The 23,915-nt window shown below is 41.8% G+C and overlaps 1 protein-coding gene and 1 long non-coding RNA gene across 3 annotated transcripts in view; one reads left to right on the plus strand and one right to left on the minus strand.

Annotated features, from left to right (window-relative positions):
• Positions 1 to 23,915, minus strand: part of LOC135713420 (glutathione hydrolase 1 proenzyme-like) — a 117,398-nt gene that overhangs the window by 52,873 nt on the left and 40,610 nt on the right. For both annotated transcript variants that reach the window (XM_065236532.1, XM_065236533.1), the window contains exon 3: positions 20,974 to 21,118. In XM_065236532.1, the coding sequence (XP_065092604.1) occupies positions 20,974 to 21,118 (145 nt within the window). The remainder of the gene's footprint in view (positions 1 to 20,973; positions 21,119 to 23,915) is intronic.
• LOC135713421 (uncharacterized) lies at positions 16,500 to 17,447 on the plus strand. The gene is made up of 3 exons (XR_010518735.1): positions 16,500 to 16,581; positions 16,638 to 16,705; positions 16,767 to 17,447. It is a non-coding gene; the product is annotated as an uncharacterized LOC135713421 (long non-coding RNA).

The raw sequence follows: 23,915 nt of genomic DNA on the forward strand, positions 1-23,915 counted from the left end.
GCATTTAACGGCCAATTTAAAAGTATCTTAGTTGGTAGTACCACCACCTGTGGCGCGCATAGTCAATTCCCTTGCGTTTGACGTTTATACACTACCGCCATCTGTTCAGTGTACTACCCACCACAGTGTACTCAACAGATGGCGGTAATGTCTTAGCGACGATGTTTTACAGTGAAAAATATTCAATGTGTTATGTCTGTTTGTCTGTGATACAACCTTTCCTAAGTAAATTCACTTAATTTCCACTTTCATATTAGTGAAAATCGCACATATTTACCATTTTCTGAAAAATGCAGCTGCGCAGGAGTTAACCTCTCCCTGTGGGTGCAAACTTGTTATGCATAATTTGTCATGAAAACATCTCCGATCCATACCGAAATAATAACAAATAGTTTTCAAACACGTTTTCTTACACGATTCAAGCAAAAGTTTCCACGGGAAATTATTAGTTTTTCTTTATGGACCGATTTGCCCCAAAAAGCGTCTGTTATACTTGGAAAATTTGGAAACTATCCTCCTTCTAGTAGTTCTCACTTCGAAATGTAGGTGGCGAAAGCTTGGAAAAGGTTCACTGCAAGATGCCAATAGTCCTCTCCAGACGGGTTCGTATTGGTGCGATTTGCGTGTGTTAGTGAGGTAAATTTTTTTGTTAGCTGTGAGAAATTTTTTGTTTGCTGTAAGAACTGTCATTCTAAAGTAAAAATAAACAACAAAACGAAAAACAAATCCTACGGTTGCACGGTAACAGTCAAATACCCTTTTATGAGTAAAAGTTAACCCATTTTTAATAAAAGTGGTTTTACTCATTAATGAGTAAGTTATTTTAACAACAATGAGTTTCTGCTAACAGTAGTTTAAAGTTACTACTTAATTGGCATAAAAAATTACTCATTAATTAGTAGTGTCCCTTTTATTTACAATGGGTTCACTTTTACTCATAAAGGGAGGTTTGATTCTTGCCGTGCACATGACCGTATACGTTAGTGTGTGTAAAATTATGTTATTAGTGTAGTGTTCGTGAGATCTTGCTTGGAGAACTCAATGGTCGAATTCGTCATCAACCGATGAGCATCCATATGACTGTCCTCCAAATAAAGGATGATATTTATTTGGAAATTGGCTGTAAAACATACAGGGTTCAGAGGACTACAATTTAAGGATACGATGACTTGCAAATGCTTTAGATTATGAAGATTATTGATTCGATTGTTTGACTTTCCATATTAAATAGCCATAAACAGCCATTCATCATGTACACACTAAGATTTTTTTTACAGGATACTGTAATTTTTTACCGAATATGGAACAGCAGAACACTCGGTAATCGATTCGGTAATATTTTTGTTTTACAGTACGTTCAGTAAATTCAACTTCACTCTTGAGCTGGCAAAGTTTACTGAACCGCACTGTAAATATTGCTGAATGATTGGTAAAGTTTACCGAACGTTCTGTTAGATAATTTTGGTGAGTTTTTTTTTCAGTATTTGATGGAAACAACAACAAATAATTTATTTGAAACGTTAAAAACTTTTATTTTTTCCTTTGTTGATATGAGATGATGATTGAGAAGGTTTTATGCTAGTGATTCCTCGAGAAACATATGGGTAATGGGTAATTTTTTTACCCATTAAATGGGTTGACCTACTTTTCTTCAAAATGGGTGAAATTGTACCCATTAATGGGTACTTTCCAGCTACAGTGCAGTTCACAATGATGATGATGATGATGATGATGGTTCCATCTCTTACCCCTACAAAGGTTTGAGCTGGACGATTTATCTTTAAGATAATTATATGTAAACATTTTAAACAGGTTATCAAAGAAACGAACTGGTTAAATTAACAGATATAAATTCCCTCTAGAGTTTACAGTTGCTTCACAACGATATAAATGTTGAAAAGGAACCTCTTAGTTTGCCTTTTGTCCACCTTTAATATTCATAAGTATTAAAAGTAATCAAGAGTTAATGAACAATCAACAAAGCATCCTTACACTCCTTACACTAGCAACCCCGCAATCTGATGCTATCATAATTTTCAGCAATGTCAGGAATGCTTACGAACCCCCGACATTTGCCAGACAACTTACTACTAACTCAAGGTATTTTCCAAATAAGCTTCAAAATTGCATTTTTCCTTTCAAATTTTTAATTCAGTCCTCTATATCCGTAACACGCGTGCAAGGCTCAAACCTTTGTAGACCCCTCAAAAAAAATAGTTTTGCAGTGCTACAATAATTATTAAAAAGTCGTTATAACAGCTATCCATACAAAATAATCCGTTAAAAATAACTTCGTCAAGATACATAATTTGTCAATTCATAAAAAAAAATCATTGGATAACCGTTCAAAAGACAATTTTAACGTGTGAAATTGCACTGTCTCTTTAAGTCTGCTAATGTTGTTGCACTTTTAATGTGTCTAGGCATCGAATTGAAAACATTAATTCCTCTAAAAAATAATGAATTCTGTGAAGCACATGTCAAGAAATGTGGTGTTCTTATTTCAACCGCGTTTCTAGTATTATATCTATGAAAGTCACTTCCTCTTTCTATTCGATCACTCAAATATCGAGGCAGTAAACTGAAACTACTTTAAAAATGAACACCATAGTCGAATATACAATTCTTTGCTTCACCGACAACCATTGTAAGGCGCCTAGCATCAAATTGAGGAAGTGAATCTTGTGCATCGCAAAATCTAACGCATTATTTTATTCTGCAAGCGCTGTAATCTCGATATTTGTGTTTCATTGGACAGAAATAAAATGGATGGGCAAAAGTCTAGATGAGGAGAGATGATTGATTTGTATAGCTGTATTTTACTGGCAATAGATAAATCGTTTTTCAGTCGACATAGAATTCCATACTTCTTGGCAATTTTCTTGGTGCCATTGTCAATGTGAGAGTTGAACTTAAGTGTGTCATCAATAATCACTCCAAGATATCTAATCTCCCGAACGCGATCAATAGTATAATCATCAATTACAACAGAGACGTTCTCAATCAATCGATTCCGCGAAATTACCATAAATTTAGTTTTACTTGTATTCAATTTCAACTGCTTACACTTCAACCATCTACTTAGAAACTGCAAATCTTCATTCAAGTGTGAGACGGCAACTTCTAAATCCTTAGCTGCAATGAATAACACGGTATAATCTGCAAGAAGATTCATATAAATATACATTATAAATAATAGGGGCCCTAATACACTTCCCTGGGGCACTCCAAAGTTATTCCCCGCGGTACTGGAAGCAGAATCATTAAAAACAGTCCGTTGAGTTCTGTCAGATAAATAGCTTTCAAACCATTTTATGCAGTACTCGTTATTCCAATGCGTTTGATTTTACTTAACAGTAAGGGACTAGAAATTGTTTCAAAAGCGCGTTTCAGATCCAAAAAACTGCAATAATCGTATCTTTACGCTCCAAGTTGTCTTCCACTTTACTAACACCAAATTCAACGCAGTTTCACAAGATTGGCCTTCCCGATATCCCGATTGTTCTGGTATCAACAAAGGTTGCTATTCAAATACTCCAACAGCTGGCCTTTAACAACAAGTTCTAAGATATTCTCTAATGTGTGCAACATGTTGATAGGACGAAACTCTTCGGCTTTAATCGTGCCAGCAACTTTTTGTATAGGAATAACTAAGGATTCCTTCCAAATTTGTGACACATGTCCATTCTGCAATGATTTATTAATAAGGTCCAGAAAGATTATCTACTCCAGCCGATTTTACTACTGAAAAGCAATTAACTCTAAGTTCATCTATGTAATTGGGTGAAAACCTTCAAATCTACAACTACTATTAACTGGCTGTTTTATTTCGTCAGGTTCATCGACCAATTCAATGGATGCTTAATCAATGAAACACTGTCTACAAAATAATCAATAAACTTAGCTGCAATTACTTGTTCTGACTGTTCTAATATGCCATTAAAAGTTATGGACCGCGGTTTGCAATTACTAGATTTTAATAAAGATTTCAACATTTTCCATAACTCTTTGCTGTTGTTTTGATGCTGATCAATCTTCCTTCGTACATATTCACAACGAGTTTTTTTTTATCGATTGTGAATACTTATTACGCGCGATTGTGATTATTATTTGATCTACAACACTTTTTGTACCATTTGTCCCTTTTCCGTTTGAGACGCAAAAGATCCAAATTGTACCAGCTGTTCGAGTTTTTCAAAGAAACAAACTTTTGCTCAACTAGTTGATTGGTACACGTTTTCAAAGCGTTTTTAAAAACAGCTGTAGATTCATCTAAGTTACCGGCCGCGAATGGAAAATCCACGCTCCTCTCAACAAGATTCGAAACAGCTTGCTTCGAATATTTCCTCCAGCACTTCAATTTTACAAAATTATCGTTATCGTTACCATGGTCTAAGACATTAATCACTAAGGTCTCATGATCGGTTATTTTCAAATCAGTATCCGTAACTGAACAAATGGAATCAAAATTAGAATAAACGTGGTCAATTAAAGTTTTACTGTGCCTGGAAACACGCGTATACTCATTTACCGTTTGCTTGAAATATAAAAACTCAGCTAAACGCTTCAAATTATTCGAATTATGGTTATCAAATCAATTAATATTAAAATCACCAGCTAATATATTTAATTTACTAGAATCAAGGAATGTCTCGAGCCAGTTCTCTAAAACTTCAACAAAACGCTGGTCACTAGAACTGGGAGAATGATACAAAACACCATAATTACCTATTTTCATGCCACGCACAACTGTAACCATCGATAACTTCGTTGATACGAAGGTCGAATTGAACTAATTCTTTGACATAAATAGCAACACCGCCAGTGTGTCTAGAATGTGATAATCAAGCAGCAACAATATATCCCGGAATACTATACTGATCAAAAGCTTCAATTTCATCCCACTGCGTCCTAGCAAGAAGTACGGTCGACTTGTTTCGCGCTCCGTTGTTTTGGAAGTTTTTTCGGTGTTCGCTTGATATAATTTATCAGTTTTTTTCTCACTAAGTGACTCCTGGCATAGTTCCCGGTAAATTGATCGAAAAGTGAGTTTTTTTTAGTAGAAAGTGTCATTTTCGGAAAGATTAATCCGTGCTATTGGAAATTCGCAAACAAATTTGGGCATCATCGTTGCGTGGTCACGCATACGCGCTTACGCATACCCGCTCACGTATCATCATCATCGAGTGTGAGCACCCGTTTCTACATCTATATCGTTCATCATTCATCGTGCGCCTGTGTGCGCTGAGTGCCGCGCCTCGATCAAGTGCACCACAGCGAAGGTCATCCACGCTGCGCGTCGCTTCCCAGCCATCTGTGTAAACGCCTACACATATAACGCTCGGTGGTAGTAGTATAGGATTATCAGATAAGTTTTTGTTTTTTTCTTGTTTCTTTTACTCCCCCATTTGTTAAATTTTCATTTTGTATTTCTGTGTTTGTAGTGTTTTCTGTGTATTGTGTCTGTGCGTTCAGTGGGAGAGCGTTTTGCGCTCCCACTAGTTGAACAAAATGGATGTTTTGTCAGAAGACGACATGGATGACCATTCATCTCAGAAGAATGATGATGTCATCCCTGGTTCGTCGTCTCAGTCTGTCGATGGGCTGGCTGAGAAAAGCACCAGATTGCGGGCCTACCCGAATGACTCGACTGGCCCATGGGTTGTCTATTTTCAGCCCAAAAACAAACCCTTGAATGTTGTTCAGATATCTGATGATCTGACAAAGCGATTCTCTGCCGTGACCGAAATAACGAAGGTTAGGCACAACAAACTTCGTGTGACCGTCGCTAACCTGAAACAGGCCAATGAAATTGCTGTTTCCCAATTTTTCACACTGGAATATAGGGTGTACATTCCAGCCTCTGATGTGGAGATCGAAGGCGTGGTCACTGAGGCGAGTCTGAACCCCGAGATACTGGAGAAGCAAGCGGTTGGCCGATTCAAGAACCCCTTGCTTCCTCCGGTAAAGATACTGGCCGTTCATAGAATGAAGTCAGTATCGCTCAGCGAGGGTAAAAAGAGTTTTACCCCCACAGACTCGTTTCGGGTGACCTTTTCTGGATCTGCCCTTCCTCAATACATCGAGCTGGGAAAACTTCGTCTTCCTGTGCGGTTGTTTGTACCTCGGGTCATGAACTGCCAGCATTGTAAGCGGTTGGGACATACGGCCTCCCACTGCGGCAACAAGGCACGCTGCTCCACATGCGGGGAGAAGCATGAGGATGGCGCCTGCGCAGCTACTGCACCAAAATGCGTGTACTGCAACGGAACTCCTCCTCATGCTCTCTCGTCGTGCCCGGCGTACAAACAGCTCGGGGACAAAATGAAACGCTCCCTTAAGGAACGTTCCAGGCGGTCTTTTGCAGAAATGCTTAAGACAGCCACGCCATCGACCAATGACAAAAATCCCTTTTCTCTTTTGTCAGATGACGAGACTGACTCTGACTTGGCTGAGGAGGGAACTTCTTTCAGTTTTCCGGAAGGTTCTGCACGGAAACGAAAGCGCATCCGTTCGCGGATTGTTGCAAATAAAGAACCCCAAATCAGCTTGCCTAAATCAAGGAGTGGTGGAAAAAAGGAGACTTCTACTCCTCCTGGATTCCGCAGAACTGACTATACCCAGGATTTTCCACCACTTCCGGGGACATCCAAAACCCCTGATGCCCCAATTTTAAGAACAGAAACCCCTTCTTCATCTGGGTTGTTCTCATTTGATGACATTGTGGACGGTATTCTCAAATACCTCAACATTTCTGATCCTCTGAAAAGCATTGTCCTCACATTGCTTCCCACTGTGAAATCCTTCTTGAAGCAATTGACTTCAAAATGGCCCCTTCTTGCAGCTATCATCTCCTTCGATGGATAATTTTCCAAACGAGGTCGGGGATTTGATCACTGTTCTACAGTGGAATTGTCGAAGTCTTATTCCGAAATTAGATTCGTTCAAGTATTTAGTCCATAACAATAATTGCGATGCATTTGCCCTCTGTGAAACATGGCTCTCTTCAGAAATTGATCTCCCTTTTTACGATTTTAACATTATTCGATTGGATCGTGAGGATTCACGTGGAGGAGGGGTACTTTTGGGGATCAAAAAGTGCCATTCCTTCTATAGAGTGAATCTTCCCGAATTCCCCGGTATTGAAGTTGTCGCATGTCAGGCTACCATTAAAGGTAAGAGCCTTTGTATTGCTTCTGTATATATTGCTCCTAGAGTCTCTGTTAATCGCAAACAACTTTTCGACATATGTGCGGTACTTCCCGCTCCATGGTTGATCATGGGAGATTTTAACTCCCACGGTACAGGCTGGGGGGAACTGTACGATGATAACCGTTCTACTTTGATTTATGATCTCTGCGACAACTTCAACATGACAATCCTTAACAATGGAGAAGTAACACGTTTGGCTGGTCCATCCTCGAATGGTAGCAGATTAGACCTCACCTTTTGCTCCAATTCACTATCGTTGGATTGCACTTGGCATGTAATCCAGGATCCGCACGGTAGTGATCATTTGCCGATCAAAATTTCGATTGCCAGTGGGTTCAACTCGTCAGAATCCGTTAACGTCGCGTATGATCTAACCCGTAACATCGATTGGACTAAGTTCCAATCCGCGATAGACGATACAGTATCGTCAGTGGAAGAGCTTCCGCCGTTGGAGGAATATAATTTCCTCTCTAATCTCATCGTCGACAGCGCACTTCAAGCTCAAACACGACCGGTGCCGTGATCGTCTATTCGTAAGAAAACACCATCGCTCTGGTGGGATCAACAATGCACGGAGGTTTACCGTAAAAAGTCCGACGCGTTTAAACTTTTTCGGAAACGCGGAACACGCGAGCATTTCGACGCATACACATCTCTTGAACGCGAACTCAAGAGCCTCATCAAGGCCAAAAAACGGGGTTACTGGTGGCAGTTTGTAGACGGATTGTCGCGCGAAACGTCTATGAATACGCTTTGGAGTACGGCGCGAAGAATGCGTAACCGGTCTACTAACAACGAAAGCGAGGAATGCTCGGATCAATGGATTCTTAAATTCGCGCGAAAAGTGTGTCCAGATTCCGTGCCGTCGCAGTTGATTCCTCACGAAACCGCGAATTCGGTAGACGAAATCAGTCAGCCTTTTTCAATGGTCGAACTTTCACTCGCTCTCCTTTCGTGTGGCAATTCTGCCCCGGGATCTGATAGAATCAAGTTCAACTTGCTGAAAAACCTCCCAGACGTCGCTAAGAGGCGCATGTTGAACTTGTACAATCAGTTCTTGGAGCTCAATATTGTTCCCGACGATTGGAGACGAGTGAGGGTGATAGCCATTAAAAAGCCTGATAAACCCGCGTCGGATCACAATTCGTATCGGCCCATCGCGATGCTGTCGTGTATTCGGAAATTGATGGAGAAAATGGTCCTTTTTCGCCTCGACAAATGGGTTGAGACGAACCACCTTCTTTCAGATACTCAATTTGGTTTCCGTAGGGGTAAGGGAACGAACGACTGTCTCGCGTTGCTTTCCTCGGAAATTCAGTTGGCTTTTGCTAAGAAAGAGCAAATGGCTTCTGTGTTCTTGGATATCAAGGGGGCTTTTGATTCAGTATCCGTTGAAGTTCTTTCAGAGAAACTCCACGCTTGTGGATTGTCTCCATTAATGAATAATTTTTTGTACAATTTGCTGTCAGAAAAACATATGAGCTTTTCTCATGGAAACTCTACAGCTTTTCGATTTAGCTACATGGGTCTCCCCCAAGGCTCATGTTTAAGCCCCCTTTTGTACAATTTCTACGTTAGAGAAATTGATGCCTGTCTTAGTGACAATTGCACGTTGAGACAACTTGCAGATGACGGCGTAGTGTCTATCACAGGGCCAAAAGAGGTTGACCTGCAAGGACCCTTACAGGATACCTTGGACAATTTGTCTACTTGGGCTACTCAGCTAGGTATCGAATTCTCCACGGAGAAAACTGAGTTGGTCGTTTTTTCTAGGAAGCATAGCCCAGCACAACCAAAGCTTCAACTTTTGGGTAAACCGATCACCCATTCCATGTCTTTTAAATATCTCGGGGTCTGGTTCGATTCCAAATGCACCTGGAGATCCCACATTGAGTATCTGAGAAGAAAATGCCAACTAAGGATCAATTTCCTTCGATCAATTACCGGAACGTGGTGGGGAGCCCATCCACAAGATCTTCTGACGTTGTACCGGACAACGATTTTATCGGTTTTAGAGTACGGCAGTTTTTGCTTCCAGTCGGCAGCTAAAACGCACATCATCAAGCTGGAACGGATCCAGTATCGTTGTCTTCGTATCGCGTTAGGATGCATGCACTCGACTCATACTATGAGTCTCGAAGTGCTGGCGGGCATGTTGCCACTATCCGTCCGTTTTTCAGAGTTATCTCTGAGGCTCCTCACCCGTTGCGAAGTAATGAACCCACTGGTGATCGAAAACTTTGAGAAGCTTCTGGAGCTAAATCCTCAAACATGTTTTATGACTTTGTACTACCTATATTTAACACAGGATGTCAGCCCTTCAAGAAATATTCCCAATCGTGTAGTCTTCTCCGATTTCGGCAATTCAGTGAATTTTGATTTATCTATGACGCAGGAAATCCGCGGAATTCCAGAGCATCATCGTCCTATGATTGCTCCGTCATTATACGCTGCAAAGTTTGGCCATGTTGATTCTGCAAGAACGTTTTTCACAGATGGATCTCTAATAGAGGAGTCCGCTGGTTTTGGTGTATTTAATGAATTTCATAGCGCCTCTCGAAAACTTGAAGCTCCTTGTTCTGTGTATGTGGCTGAACTGGCAGCAATTCACTACACTTTGGAAACTATTGCTTCACTTCTTCCAGACCACTACTTTATTTTTACGGATAGTGTTGCCGTGCCCACTGTGCGTACGCAGACGTGAAGCTACCGTCCACTCCCTCGAACGATTAGCGCGAGAAACTGTCAAAACGAAAAAGCACCTGGTGCGCGATACAAGGAAAAAAAGTGAATTGATAACTTTGCTCTAAATACCCAGTAAAATCATTCCGTTTATATTCAATTAGTTCAAAATAACTTAGCATTAGTACCTACGGTAAGAATTGCCATATGAACTTGTGTAACTCGATATGTAATAAGCTTTTACGACAGGTTCTAGATGAGAGAAGTGCGGCAGAGAAAAACATAACCTTATTTTCGGATGAGCGAACACTGAAAATGTAAGTTCAAAAGTAAAACCTTAAAACAACTTTATTAACCTAATATGAAATAAATTTGCAGCTTTGAAGTTGCTCAGTCACCGCAACTATCGGAACAGTGTTTGTTTTACTCCCGCAACAAACTTCAAAGATTTTCAATTTCCCGAGTGGGATTGAAATCGAAATGCCGCTAGTATCGCCGGAGGATGAAAATCACTGCCAGAAGTGCGATAAACCCGACACTGCTGATAATATGGTCGGATGTGACGCTTGCGAAACTTGGGAACACTTCGGATGTGCTGGTGTATCGGATTCGATTGCCGATCCGAATCGGTCGTGGAGGTGCGAGAAATGCCGACCCACAGCATTAGCAGTAGCGGAGGAGGAAAAAGCTATTTCTGCCGTTACGGCGTACACATCGGCGTCGAGCAAAAGGTCTCGACGGGCACAACTGCAGCTGGAGCTTCTGGAGCAACAGAACAAGCTGAAAATGAAGCGGCTAGAAGAGGAAGAAAAGTATTTGAAGGAAAAGTTCGACATATTGATGCAGCTGGAGGAAGAAGAAGACTTGGCTAGCAACAGAAGTAATGTGAGCGCGAAGTCGAAGCAGCAGAGGTTGGAAAATGGTTGGAGGACGAGGCGATTGCTAGCACCATCAACAATATGGATCCCAGACTGCCTAGTGTACCATACAGCAGCGGAATAACCGGAGCAACGCAAGGGAAAGTACGTTTAATTCCTACCTCTGAAGCACAGTCAGTTTCGAGGAAGTTGGAAGAGTCTCCCGTAGGAAGCGGACCGAAAACCGTTTCTACTCCGGCACAGTTGAAGAATCCATCTGTTTCCATGGTCGGTCAAGCACTATCCAGAGTAGCACCTCCAGCGGTAGCATTTTCGTCGAGAACGTTCGACAGTACGACGGCACCTCAAGCGAACAACCAACATGTGCAACCAACGAGCTACCTTCCACGTACGTCTGCCAACACATTTCCCTGGGGAACATCCATGAGGACTACTACAATTCCAACGTTTTCATCTGGGATGCCGGTAGTAGCTACGGAAGTATTTGCAACCCAAGGAAGTTCGATGCAAAAGAATCTCCCAATGACAACGATGGGATATGAACCCATAGGCAGATCCAACGTTTATCCATTTCCGTCAACTGTACCCAGTTGGAATCCTGATTCAGTACATCTGGGTTTCGAACACGTTCGCAACGCTATCGAATAACCGAACAGCTCCTGTTTCGCTAGGGATAAACCCATACGGACCGGGAAATAGCCAACAGGTTTCAGTGCCACCTGGACCCAATGCTTCTCAGATAGCCGCTCGTCAGGTCATGTCGAGAGACTTGCCTATCTTCTCGGGCGTTCCAGAAGAATGGCCTATTTTCTATAGCAGTTTTAAAAACTCCACAGAGGTTTGTGGTTACTGCGACGCCGAAAATCTGGCCAGACTCCAACGATGTTTGCGAGGAAACGCTCTAGAAGCAGTAAGAAGCCGCTTGCTGCTGCCTTCCTCGGTTCCCAGTGTCATGGAAACCCTTCGCATGCTTTATGGAAGACCGGAACTTCTAATAAATTCACTCCTCAAGCGTGTACGAGCTGCCCCTGCCCCGAAGGCAGATAACCTCAGGTCAATAGTTGACTACGGACTGGCGGTTCAAAATTTGATCGATCACATGATCATTGCGGAACAGCAAAACCATCTCACGAATCCAATGCTTCTGAACGAGCTCGTGGAGAAGCTACCCACCCACATGAAACTGCAGTGGGGTAGTTATAAACAATCACAAACAGATGTCAACTTGGCGACATTCAACCACTTTATGTCAAATCTAGTGGGCCTGGCTTCTGATCTCATGCTCAATACAGAATCTCTGCAAATTAACACGAAGGAGAGTCGATCCGACAAGCACAAGGAAAAACTCTTCATTCACACTCAAGAATCATCAAATGAGCAGGAACGGAACCCGGAAGTTGCCCAGGATCGACCACTCAAAGGATGTACCTACTGTGAAGATGCAAACCACCAAATAGCGAGCTGCCAATCCTTTAAAGCACTTGACATCGACGCTCGCTGGAAGGCCATTCGGCAGAAGAACCTTTGTCGGACCTGTTTGGTGCCTCATCGAAAATGGCCGTGTCGGTCGAAGAAGGAATGTGGACTCGAAGGTTGCCGGTCACGTCACCATCAGCTTCTGCACGCTCAGTACGCCCAGCAAACGGATCAAGTTTTGTCGGAAGTTTCATCTTCTAACGACGGATTGCATGCTCACCAGAACCATCACTGCGGTAAATCGTACTCTCTCTTCAGGTATCTCCCTGTGAAGCTGTTTGGGAATGGTAAAGTTGTGAACATCTTTGCATTTCTCGACGAAGGATCAAGCTTAACTCTTCTGGAGGCTGAGGTCGCCGAGCAGCTAGGAATTGATGGGCCTTCTTCTTCGTTATGGCTGTCGTGGACTGGGAAAATTTCCAGAGAAGAGAAGGGATCGAAGCGCGTCAGTTTGACCATCGCCGGTGAGAGCTCGCACAAAAAGTACCCCATGGAGAATGTTCAAACCGTCGATGAGCTGAATCTACCCAAGCAGACTTTCAACTACGAAGGGCTAGCCGATCAGCATCCTCATCTGAGGGGATTACCTCTACAAAGCTATTCGAACATCGTACCGCGTATGATCATAGGATTGGAACATGTAAGACTGCTCACTGCTTTGAAGACACGAGAAAGAAGAAACGGTGGGCTCATTGCTGTCAAGACGCGGCTGGGTTGGTGTGCGCTTGGGAAGGAATCTGATAGCGTCCCTACATCAGCGAACCTGAATTTTCACTATGTTCAACCTGTAAGCAATCAATCGCTCCACGACATGATGCGAAGCTACTTTGCTGTCGAAGAAAGTGCCGTTACCAAGAAGCTTGAGGGCGAGGGAGATAAACGCGCACTCCAAATCTTGGAACAAACTACAGTCCGCAAAGGGAAACACTATGAAACAGGGCTGCTGTGGAGGGTTGATGATCCCGTGCTTCCTGACAGCCTGCCCATGGCAAAAGGACGATTGAAGAGTCTGGAGAAGCGCCTGGCACGAAATCCGGAACTAGCTGCAAAAGTGAACGAGCAGATCGAAAGCTACGTGAAGAAGGGATACGCTCACAAGGCAACAAAGGAAGAGCTCGAGCAGACGGATCATCAACGTGTATGGTACCTTCCATTAGGAGTAGTCGTGAATCCAAGAAAGCCTGGGAAAATCCGTCTGATCTGGGACGCTGCCGCGAAGGTGGAAGGTGTTAGTTTCAACGACCTACTTCTAAAAGTACCGGATCTTCTTACATCTTTAGTGGCGGTCATTCTCCGATTCAGAGAACGAAATGTTGCAGTATGTGGTGACATATGTGAGATGTTTCACCAAATCTGGATTCGAGTAAACGATACGAAGTTCCAACGATTTCTCTGGAGAAGCAGCCCGGATGGAAACATCGAAATCTACATTATGGATGTCGCCACGTTTGGTGCCACGTGCTCGCCCTGCTCAGCGCAATTCATAAAAAACAAAAACGCAGAAGAGTACGCTACCATCTATCCCAGAGCTGTCGAGGCCATCACTAAAAACCATTATGTAGATGATTTCCTGGACAGTATGGATACCGTCGACGAAGCGGTGCAGCTCGTGAAGGAGGTGAAGACTATTCACGCAGCAGCAGGGTTTGAAATCCACAAATTCCGATCAAATGTACCCGAAGTTCTAGCTGCTCTAGGAGAGCCTGAAGCATCGACATCAGACAAACCGATCAATTCCGACAAGCAAGTCACTTCTGAACGAGTACTTGGATTGATTTGGGACCCAATCAAGGACGTATTCACTTTCGACGCATCTGGTCTACAAATCCAACAACTATTCAACGGAACCGTGATACCCACCAAGCGACAGGTGCTCCAAATGGTAATGAAGTTGTTCGATCCACTTGGATTCATTTCCCACTACACCATCCATGAGAAAATATTGATGCAGGAGATTTGGAGATCCGGAACCAATTGGGACGAACCGATTGCTGAGAACTTGCTTGATATGTGGTACCGTTGGTCGGAGCTATTGGCACTCATTGGAGAAGTTCAGGTGCCTCGATGTTACTTCGGAAATCTTTCGTCTGAATCCCTACGAGAGCTCCAAGTACATGTGTTTGTAGATGCAATCGAATCAGCCTATGCTTGCGTGGCATACCTCCGACTGCGTTGCGCAGAAGGAACTAGATGCGCTTTGGTGGCTTCGAAGACAAAGGTGGCACCCCTGAAACCACTCTCGATTCCACGGCTGGAGTTACAGGCAGCCATGATTGGGGCACGACTAATGCAAACAGTTTGTTCTTCGCTAACACTTCCGATCAATAAAAGTTTCCTATGGTCGGACTCGACCACTGTGCTGGCATGGTTACGCTCGGACAGCCGTTGCTATCACCAATTCGTGGGATTCCGTGTGGGGGAGATACTCTCCCTGAATGTTGCTGACGAAGCCACTAAGTGGGTCTCCGGCCCCACCTTTGCTCCCGATAGCCGCTGGTTTAAGGGCCCTGAGTTTCTCACGAAAGAAGGTATCGAATGGCCTGTGGAAGTGGAGAATCCAACCACCACCAGTGAAGAACTTCGTCCCGTATTTTTGCACCAACACAATGTTATGGAGAAGCTGATAAACGAATGCCGTTTTTCCAACTGGAACCGTCTGGTCAGAGCTATGGCCTACGTACATCGAGCAGTTACCGTACTGAAGAAAAGGATCCCAGCAGAAGGACGAGGCTCTGTCCTGCAACGTAATGAAATCCAGGAAGCCGAATACACAGTACTACGCCAAGCACAAGCCGAAGCGTACCCGGATGAGCTAGCATCGCTGGTAAAGCAAGGAACGATCGCCAAATCCAGTACTCTCTACCAACTAACTCCCTTCTTGGACGACCATGGTATAATTCGGATGGGAAACAGGATTGCAGCGGCTCCAGAAGCGTCTTACTCCACCAAGTACCCGGTGATTCTACCCAAGAAACATCACGTTACGACGCTGCTTATCGACAACTTCCATCGACGCTTCTTGCACGCGAATCATGAGACAGTTCACAACGAAATGAGACAACAGTATTACATTTCCGGACTTCGTACCTTGATTCGAAAAGTTGCGCGGGGATGCCAGCTATGTAAGGTCAACCACGCAGTTCCCAAGCCCCCGATGATGGCTCCACTGCCCAGTGTTCGGCTCACACCATTTGTACGAGCATTCACATACGTTGGTGTGGACTATTTTGGGCCATTGGAGGTAAAGGTAGGTCGAAGTTTGGTGAAGAGATGGATAGCCCTGTTTACCTGTTTAACTGTGAGAGCTGTCCACCTTGAAGTACCGCATAGCCTGTCGTCAAAATCCTGTATCATGGCCTTTCGGCGATTCGTGGCACGACGCGGCGCTCCCCTTGAAGTGTATTCGGATAACGGCACCAACTTTGTGGGAGCCAATCGCCAGCTGTCCGAAGAGCAACAGAAGATCCGGGACATAAGCCAGGAATGTGCTTCTACATTTACCAACGCGTACACCACATGGCATTTCAACGTCCCAGCAGCTCCGCATATGGGTGGACCATGGGAGCGTTTAGTGAGATCGGTGAAAACGGCCATGAAAACAATATCCGATAGTCCACGTTACCCTAGCGACGAAGTTTTGGAGACAATATTGTTGGAGGCGGAAGGTGTAGTGAACTCACGGCCACTACCATATTTGCCCCTGGAGCAAGCCGATGACGAAGCACTGACTCCGAACCATTTTTTGCTGTACGGATCAAGCGGAGTGAAACAACCGGAAACGGCACTGGTAGGCGATGGTGGTGTACTTCGTGATAGCTGGAAACTAACACAACACATTGTGGATGGATTCTGGCGAAGGTGGGTACGCGAGTACCTTCCTATGCTGACAAGGCGTACAAAATGGTTTGAGAAGGTGAAACCGTTGGAACCTGGCGACTTAGTCATAGTAATCGACGAAAACGTACGAAATAGCTGGACGAGGGGACGAATTCTTGAAACTACCAAGGGAGCTGACAACCAGGTCAGACGGGCCACTGTTCAAACAGCGAGAGGAATCATTTCAAGGCCAGCCGTGAAGTTGGCACTCTTGGACGTGAGAAAGGATCAAATCTCCGCTGAAGAGGATGGCCGTTCCGGGACTGGGGAAGCTCACGGGTGGGGGGATGTTGCCGTGCCCACTGTGCGTACGCAGACGTGAAGCTACCGTCCACTCCTGGCACCTGGTGCGCGATACAAGGAAAAAAAGTGAATTGATAACTTTGCTCTAAATACCCAGTAAAATCATTCCGTTTATATTCAATTAGTTCAAAATAACTTAGCATTAGTACCTACGGTAAGAATTACCATATGAACTGGTGTAACTCGATATGTAATAAGCTTTTACGACAGGTTCTAGATGAGAGAAGTGCGGCAGAGAAAAACATAACCTTATTTTCGGATGAGCGAACACTGAAAATGTAAGTTCAAAAGTAAAACCTTAAAACAACTTTATTAACCTAATATGAAATAAATTTGCAGCTTTGAAGTTGCTCAGTCACCGCAACTATCGGAACAGTGTTTGTTTTACTCCCGCAACAGATAGTCTCAGTTCTGTCGAGGCTATCCGTTCCATTAGGCCGGTAAAGCACTTCTCGTATTTTCTCTTGAAAATACGAGAACTGCTTAGTGATTTATCCGTGCGCTCTTTCATCATCACCTTCGCGTGGGTCCCTTTGCATTGCTCAATTTTGGGCAATGAGAAGGCGGATTCACTTGCGAAGGTGGGCGCTATGGAAGGCGACATTTATGATCGACAGATCGCCTATAGTGAATTTTTCTCTATTTATCGTCAGCAGTCGCTCGTTAGCTGGCAACATCAATGGAGTGAGGGTAGCTTGGGACGATGGCTACATTCAATTATCCCTAAGGTGTCGAAGTTTGCATGGTTCAAAGGGTTGGACTTGAGTCGAGACTGTATACGCGTGATGTCTCGTCTCATGTCCAATCACTATTGTCTAAACGCTCACTTGTTCCGTGTGGGGTTGGGAGACAGCAATCTCTGTGAATGTGGACAAGGTTACCAGGACGCTGATCACATCCTTTGGTCTTGTGTGGAGTATCGTGGAGTCAGATCACATTTTTATGATTCCCTTCGGGCTCGAGGTAGACAACCTAATGTTCCAGTTTGGGATATTTTGGCTAGACGCGATTTGGAGTTTATGAAACTCATATATGTTTACTTTAAGGATATTAACCTTAGATTGTAAGTTTGATTAACCTTGTGTTTAGTTTGTGTTTTGTACGTCTGGGGGTTTTTTTTTCAATGTTTGTTTTCAAGATGAATAGAAATAATTTCATGCTTTAGGATTAATTAAATAGTTATATCGTAAACCACATTTAAAACCTCCTTCTTCCCTTTTCCCATCCAAAAAATTGTAAATCTCCACTAACCTCGAGACGGCCGCGAGTACTCGGTCCAGTTCCTTTATCTTTAAATATAAGACAGTAACAATGTATAACGCAAAGGATAACTCGGCTCTGTAAAGTTTATTCGATTGAGCCTGTACAAATAAAGTAATTACAAAAAAAAAAAAAAAAAAAAAAAAGCTTCAATTTCTACAATATGAGTTTCAGATAATAAAACTAAAAGAGGACGTTTTTCCTCAACAATCTGACGTAATGCTACGTAGTTTGTTGACAACCCTGCAATATACAAATACAAAAAATCAAATTGATTCACATTCCTGGAACTTGGCTGCTATTTATTGAAACGTAAGCTGCTTTTCATCTGATCAAAAAGTCTTTTATAGAGCAAACATTCAGAGCTAAATGCGGCATGGTTGACGTCCAAGTTCAGTTTACGTTCTTCATTCATTTTCAAACAATTTATTCATTTCAATACAGTTGACGTACACTCCGACGTTTTGTGTTGTTGGCTGCACCTAGAGCATCTATCACAATTTTTGCAATCCATGCTTTTGTGCCCAAATTCTCTACATTTGAAGCATCTCAACACATTAATCGCGGGAACCATTATTATAAGTGAAGCGTGGATTTTCAAACATGTTCACTTCTTTTACATCATTTATATCACATCGACATAACACTCGCAAGTTGTTCATCGAACAAGCATTTAACGGTCAATTTAAAAGTATCGTAGTTGGTAGTATCGCCACCTGTGGCGCGCATAGTCAATTCCCTTGCGTTTGACGTTTACACACTACCGCCATCTATTACCCCGTACTGCCCACCACAGTGTGCTCAACAGATGGCGGTAATGATGTTTTACAGTGAGAAATATTCAATGTGCTATGTCTGTTTGTCTGTGGCGATGTCTTCATTTTGACTTTATAGTAGTCAATGAAAACATCGGAGGAATACTGATCACTCATGCCCACTATTTTCAATCTTGGCACCGAAGTGGGAACAACAGCACTACACACTCAATTATCGCCGACTTCGGTAATTTTTACCGAAATCTGAACAGTTGAACTTTTCGTTAAAATTTATGCAATTCAATTCAATTGCATTTCAGCTACTTTGAAATTAAATCTCCACTAACATGACAAGATTTGATCATTTAAACAGGGTTGAACATATTTTGATATTATTTTCAAATTCAATAGCTTTTAAAATGAACGTCAAAGTTTTACCGAACGTTCAGCTGTTCTGATTTTGGTAAAATTTACCGAACACGGAAACAAAATCTTAGTGTGATAGTCAACCGGTGAACACTCGTGTTTATTTCAGTTACCGTGGGGACATAATTTGTGATTAGTCCCGGTCCGTTTCAAATTGTATCATTATTTATGTACGGTCCTTATATTTGAAATGACGTTTCACATTCATCTAGTGATGGCCGATTTTCATTCGAATAATCGAATAATCGCTCACTACTTGACTAGCCTATTTATCCCAAGCAAATCAACTAACTTACCCCATTCTAGTATAAATTCCAGTACTACACTATGTTTGTTTTGATTCGCTATGAAAGTGTAACAGATAAAATAGGGGGTTCGTGGATTTTCCTATGTTTCGAGGGGTGCATCGATTAGCTTGGGACCAAAGAGAGTACCAGAGCTGAGCCAAAAAGTTGAGCACGTTTCTTCGGGTCCTTCTGGTCTTAGAATTACCTCTATGGTATAAGCATAGAGGTAACTCTAAGACCAGAAGGTTCCGAAGAAATGTGGTCAACTTTTTGGCTCAGCTCTGGTACTGTCTTTGGTCCCAAGCTAATCGATGCACCCCTCGAAACATAGGAAAAACAACTAACACCTCATTTATCTGTAAAACTTTCATAGCAAATCAAAACAAACATACACACCAAATTTAAAGAGCTGAAAATCAGCTAAATTTTGCTGATTTTAGACTTGATGAAAGATCAGCAAACGTTTCAGCAAAATAATGCTGCTGAATTTTTAAGCAATTCCTACTTCTGTCAAAATGACAACCTTTTACTGAAAATCAGCAATATTTCTTTACTGATCTTTCAGCAAATTAAAAAATTGACTGCATTTTGCTGATTAAACTATTAAATTCAGTAAATTGAATTTGTATTCACTATATGAGCTTCCAGCTTCTGTAAAAGATCGTTGATACAAATATACGAATAATAAAGATAAACTCGCCAGACTCCTTTCCAAGTATCACTTATTAAATATAACCAGCACAAACGAAGTGACCGACGGAGCGGCTCGAAAACTTTGGTGACTAACCTGCTATTTCAATTTTTCAGTGTACCACATGGCAACACCACTACTACTAGATTGTACCACATGGGAACACTACTACTGGATTGTACTAGCATTTTCACCAAATGTATTAGAATGTTTTGGTTCTATCTCTTTCACTCTACTCAAAACTGAAATGCATAAAAAAAATGACAATATGATACACTCTTTGCACACTGTCAAAGAATCATTGTACACAAAATCAACTTTGTTCAAATGAAAACAAAAAAACTAACCCATCTGGTGGATGATGGCACAAGCTTCCCAGAAAATTCTATTACAGTTAACCACATTATTTTAATGGATTTCTTCGCCAGTTAGTCGTCTGTCACTTCGTTTGTGATAACCAGTGTCCGAGCCAGTGTCCTTGACTATATAATTTTATTTATTTGTAGTTTTTTTTTTACCTCTTCCTCCTCCTGTGGTTTGAACGGTGGTGTACGAATGCAAAAATACTTGCAACTGTGATGCTACACCAATAGAATTCCACACATTTTTATTAACGAATTTCCATGTTAAATTCCACATGATTTTCATGTGACCACACATAAACAGAATCCACCCAGAAGCACACCTGAAATTTATGAGCCAAATGAATAGTATGTGTGGTTACACATGGCTTTTATGCGTACACATATTACGTATGTGTCCGACACATATATATCATTTGTTGCTCACATTGCAAAAATTCATGTGTGGGACACATAAAAACAATCTTTGAAATTTTATCAGTTTGTCAAGCTGTCAAACTGAGAAGACCTGACACGCGACGCGACGCGTCCAATTCAAAAGTATCTTATTATTTATTATTCTTTCTTGCGTGAGTCGCATCGCATCGCGTAGCTTGTCGCATCTACTCTGGCCGCTTCCTTATGACAATTGCCATAATCTAATTTATTAAAAAAAAAAACTCGCAATAATGTATTTAATTATTTTCACAGCCCAGCAAATCCCGCATGATCTCACAGAAAATCTAAACATTTTAGAAAAGACAATTCCTTCTAGCAAATACAAACCTAGTAACGATATATGAGCAGTCCCGTGGCTATCTTTCATGAAGAATTGTCCACCGTAGTCCTGAGGGTTATGTTTTGTACTAGAATCGTCAATTGTTTGTCTAATTAGTTCTCCATATTCAGGTGATGTCAAATTTCGAACCAGCTGCAATAAAGATGTAATTAGTAAATAGTCCAGCACACCTAAATATTTATGAGGCATATAGACCTCGAGTGATTTAATTTCACGGTACATTAAGGTGTTTCGCTGTGAGATCCTTATTCTCGTTACCACTTCGAAATTTTAAGTGCACAAATTTCAGCTTCCACTACACGTACCACAATGCAACTGTTATGGCCCAAGCGCAATAACAGCGGAAGCGGAATGGCATCGGCAGCCAAAAAGCCCGAACTGAGTAAGTCTGCTTGTCGGATTGAAAACTAATTAGAAGCAAATTGACTTCGGTTAGGCATCTTGATGTGATTTGTGGCAACTGCCAAACTTGCCGTTTCTGTTCCGCTTCCGCCCTCTCATAGCGTTTGGGCCATAATTCCACGTTTGCTGCACTGCAGCATACATGCAGTAGTAATTTCTGGTGAAATGAGGCACAAATTTCCGAGATTTGTGTAATTGAAAATTCGGAGCGGAAGTGCATGTATACGTGTCGGCCATTTGTGGACTCTACAAGGAATCATCTTAAGAACCATTTATTGTAATCTAAAGTCCGCGAAGGGACCGTCCATTAATTATGTCACACTTTTAGGAGGAGGGGGGTTTTGGAAACTGTGACGAGTCATAAAAAAGTAAAGGTCCATACAAAAAATGTGTCAAAGGGGGGAGGGGGTAGGTGGTGGGGTTTAAAATGGTCAAAATTTGCGTGACATAATTAATGGACTTTCCTAAGTAAAAGTATGGACGTCTTTCAAAAGGTGTTCCAATCTAATCGTTAATATTCACTGCTTTGTTCGATTGGAACAATTTTTTTCAGTTTTGTGATGACAGTCGTCCATACTTTTACTAGAGTGCTTTATTAAATCTGTTTTTTTTTTTTAAATAAAATTTAATTACACCCATTTTGTATGTATTTTAATTACACCGGGGCACGTAGGACCGCGGGGTAAGTGGAAATTGTCATTTTGAAATCTGAATGCTGTAGTGTTATCGCACTCACACTAAAACATTCAGACGGAAAATTCCTTAGAACCAATGATGTCATAGCGCTGATGACATCATTGGGTCTAATCGAGGCTCGTCTTATCGCACAAACACTGTATTCATATTTAAAAATAAGCCGTTACTACTATAGATACTATAGATTCCATAGCGGAGGAAAAGTATAATGTAGCCAAACGAACTGTCAGTTAGTGTAGCCAAACGAGCATGACGTCATCATGGTGTTGTTTGAGGGAGAAGTATTGTAATAGGGTTAACGACCCCATTTCCGGCCTATTAAGCACAACCCGCACTTAGTCTTTCTTAATCTATCGTAGTTTAGCACCAAACGGAATGTTATTGTTACTGATGGCTTCCAAATGTATTTACCTTTCCGTACATACCGTAAGATTTGATAAAGAGAAACAAATTGTTGAGATATTAGGTCGTATGAATAAAAGCGTTTACTTTACTTTTCCCGTAAGAAAAGCACGGGAAAGTAAAGTAAACTCTTTTTATTCATACGACCCATTGTTAAAAGTATAACACTGCTTCTTGACGCCAAACTCGGCCTACGGATTCTTAACTCGGCCTAACGCATTGAAACGCCATTGAAACGCCAATGAGTTCACTTCGACCTATCGGATGAAGATGAAAATTGATTCGGTCGGAGCACTTCTTTTGTTTTTGGGAATTTTGGGTGCAAACGTTCATATCACGCGTTCTCATTGACTTCGTTCGGTAGCTTATTAACTAAAGTATCGTACCAAACGCATAATCTACCTGTAAACGCCGAAAACATGGATTTATTTGATTATACTGACATGCAGGTTCAAAAAACCTGTTTAAAATACTGAATTGCCAAGACAGGAACAATGTAAAATACTTAGATATATATCATAACAATTAAGGCTGGTAAGTTACTGTAGTAACTGGAGCACCTAGGTTAAAATGAAATGTGATTTATTTGGAATTTGAAACAAATAAAGAGTTAAAAAAAATTGATTTATTTGATGTTTCCTGCTTGATAGGCCCAAAATGGGCGCTTAGACCCTAGTAGTTCTCTACCCTATTACGAGCACAAAACGCTTTCCACACTCCACACGGTAACCGCAAAATACCCAATAATGACTACAAAGTAAGCATTTTCGAGGGAGACTGGGACTACCCATTGAATGAGTAAAAATATTACCCATTTATGAGTATTTTTTACTCAAAAATGAATACTTACTACTTGTTTTTGTAGTTGTAATTACTCATAAATGGGTAAAGTTTTACTAATTTAATGGGTAGTCCCAGTTTCCCTCGAAAATGCTTACTTTGTAGTCATTATTGGGTATTTTGCGCTTACCGTGCATATTCCGATTTATTTCGCGGACAACGGAAGAAGGAAAGATAAAGCAAACCATTCCTCGATACACTGTTGCAAAGATTTGCTTTGCACTTCATTTTGAACTTTTACGCACGAAACAAAACTAAACTGCAGAACGAATGGATGATGGCATGAACTTTTTTCACGGATGCCAGTAAGATCATTTATTTTTCATGGTTGTCAAAACAACTTTTTGTGCCTCCGCTTATCTATGGAATCTATAGTATCTATAGTTACTACAATCCCCGTGGTCCCACTTGCCCCTGTGTTCCTTATGTATTTTAAAATGAAATTTTGTGACGTAATCTATGATCATTACAAAACACTGCAGTTGTACAACCAACACTACGCGGTATAGTCGCACCATCTATGATATCTTTTGTGTTGGTACACGTTTGTTGAAGAATCAAAGTGACGATTGACTTACAGATGGCAAGT

The sequence above is a fragment of the Ochlerotatus camptorhynchus genome, unplaced genomic scaffold (genome assembly GCF_037179485.1).
Source record: "Ochlerotatus camptorhynchus isolate MF236.1 unplaced genomic scaffold, CSIRO-AGI_Acam_v1.1 ptg000555l, whole genome shotgun sequence".
In the NCBI taxonomy this organism is placed as follows: domain Eukaryota; kingdom Metazoa; phylum Arthropoda; class Insecta; order Diptera; family Culicidae; genus Ochlerotatus; species Ochlerotatus camptorhynchus.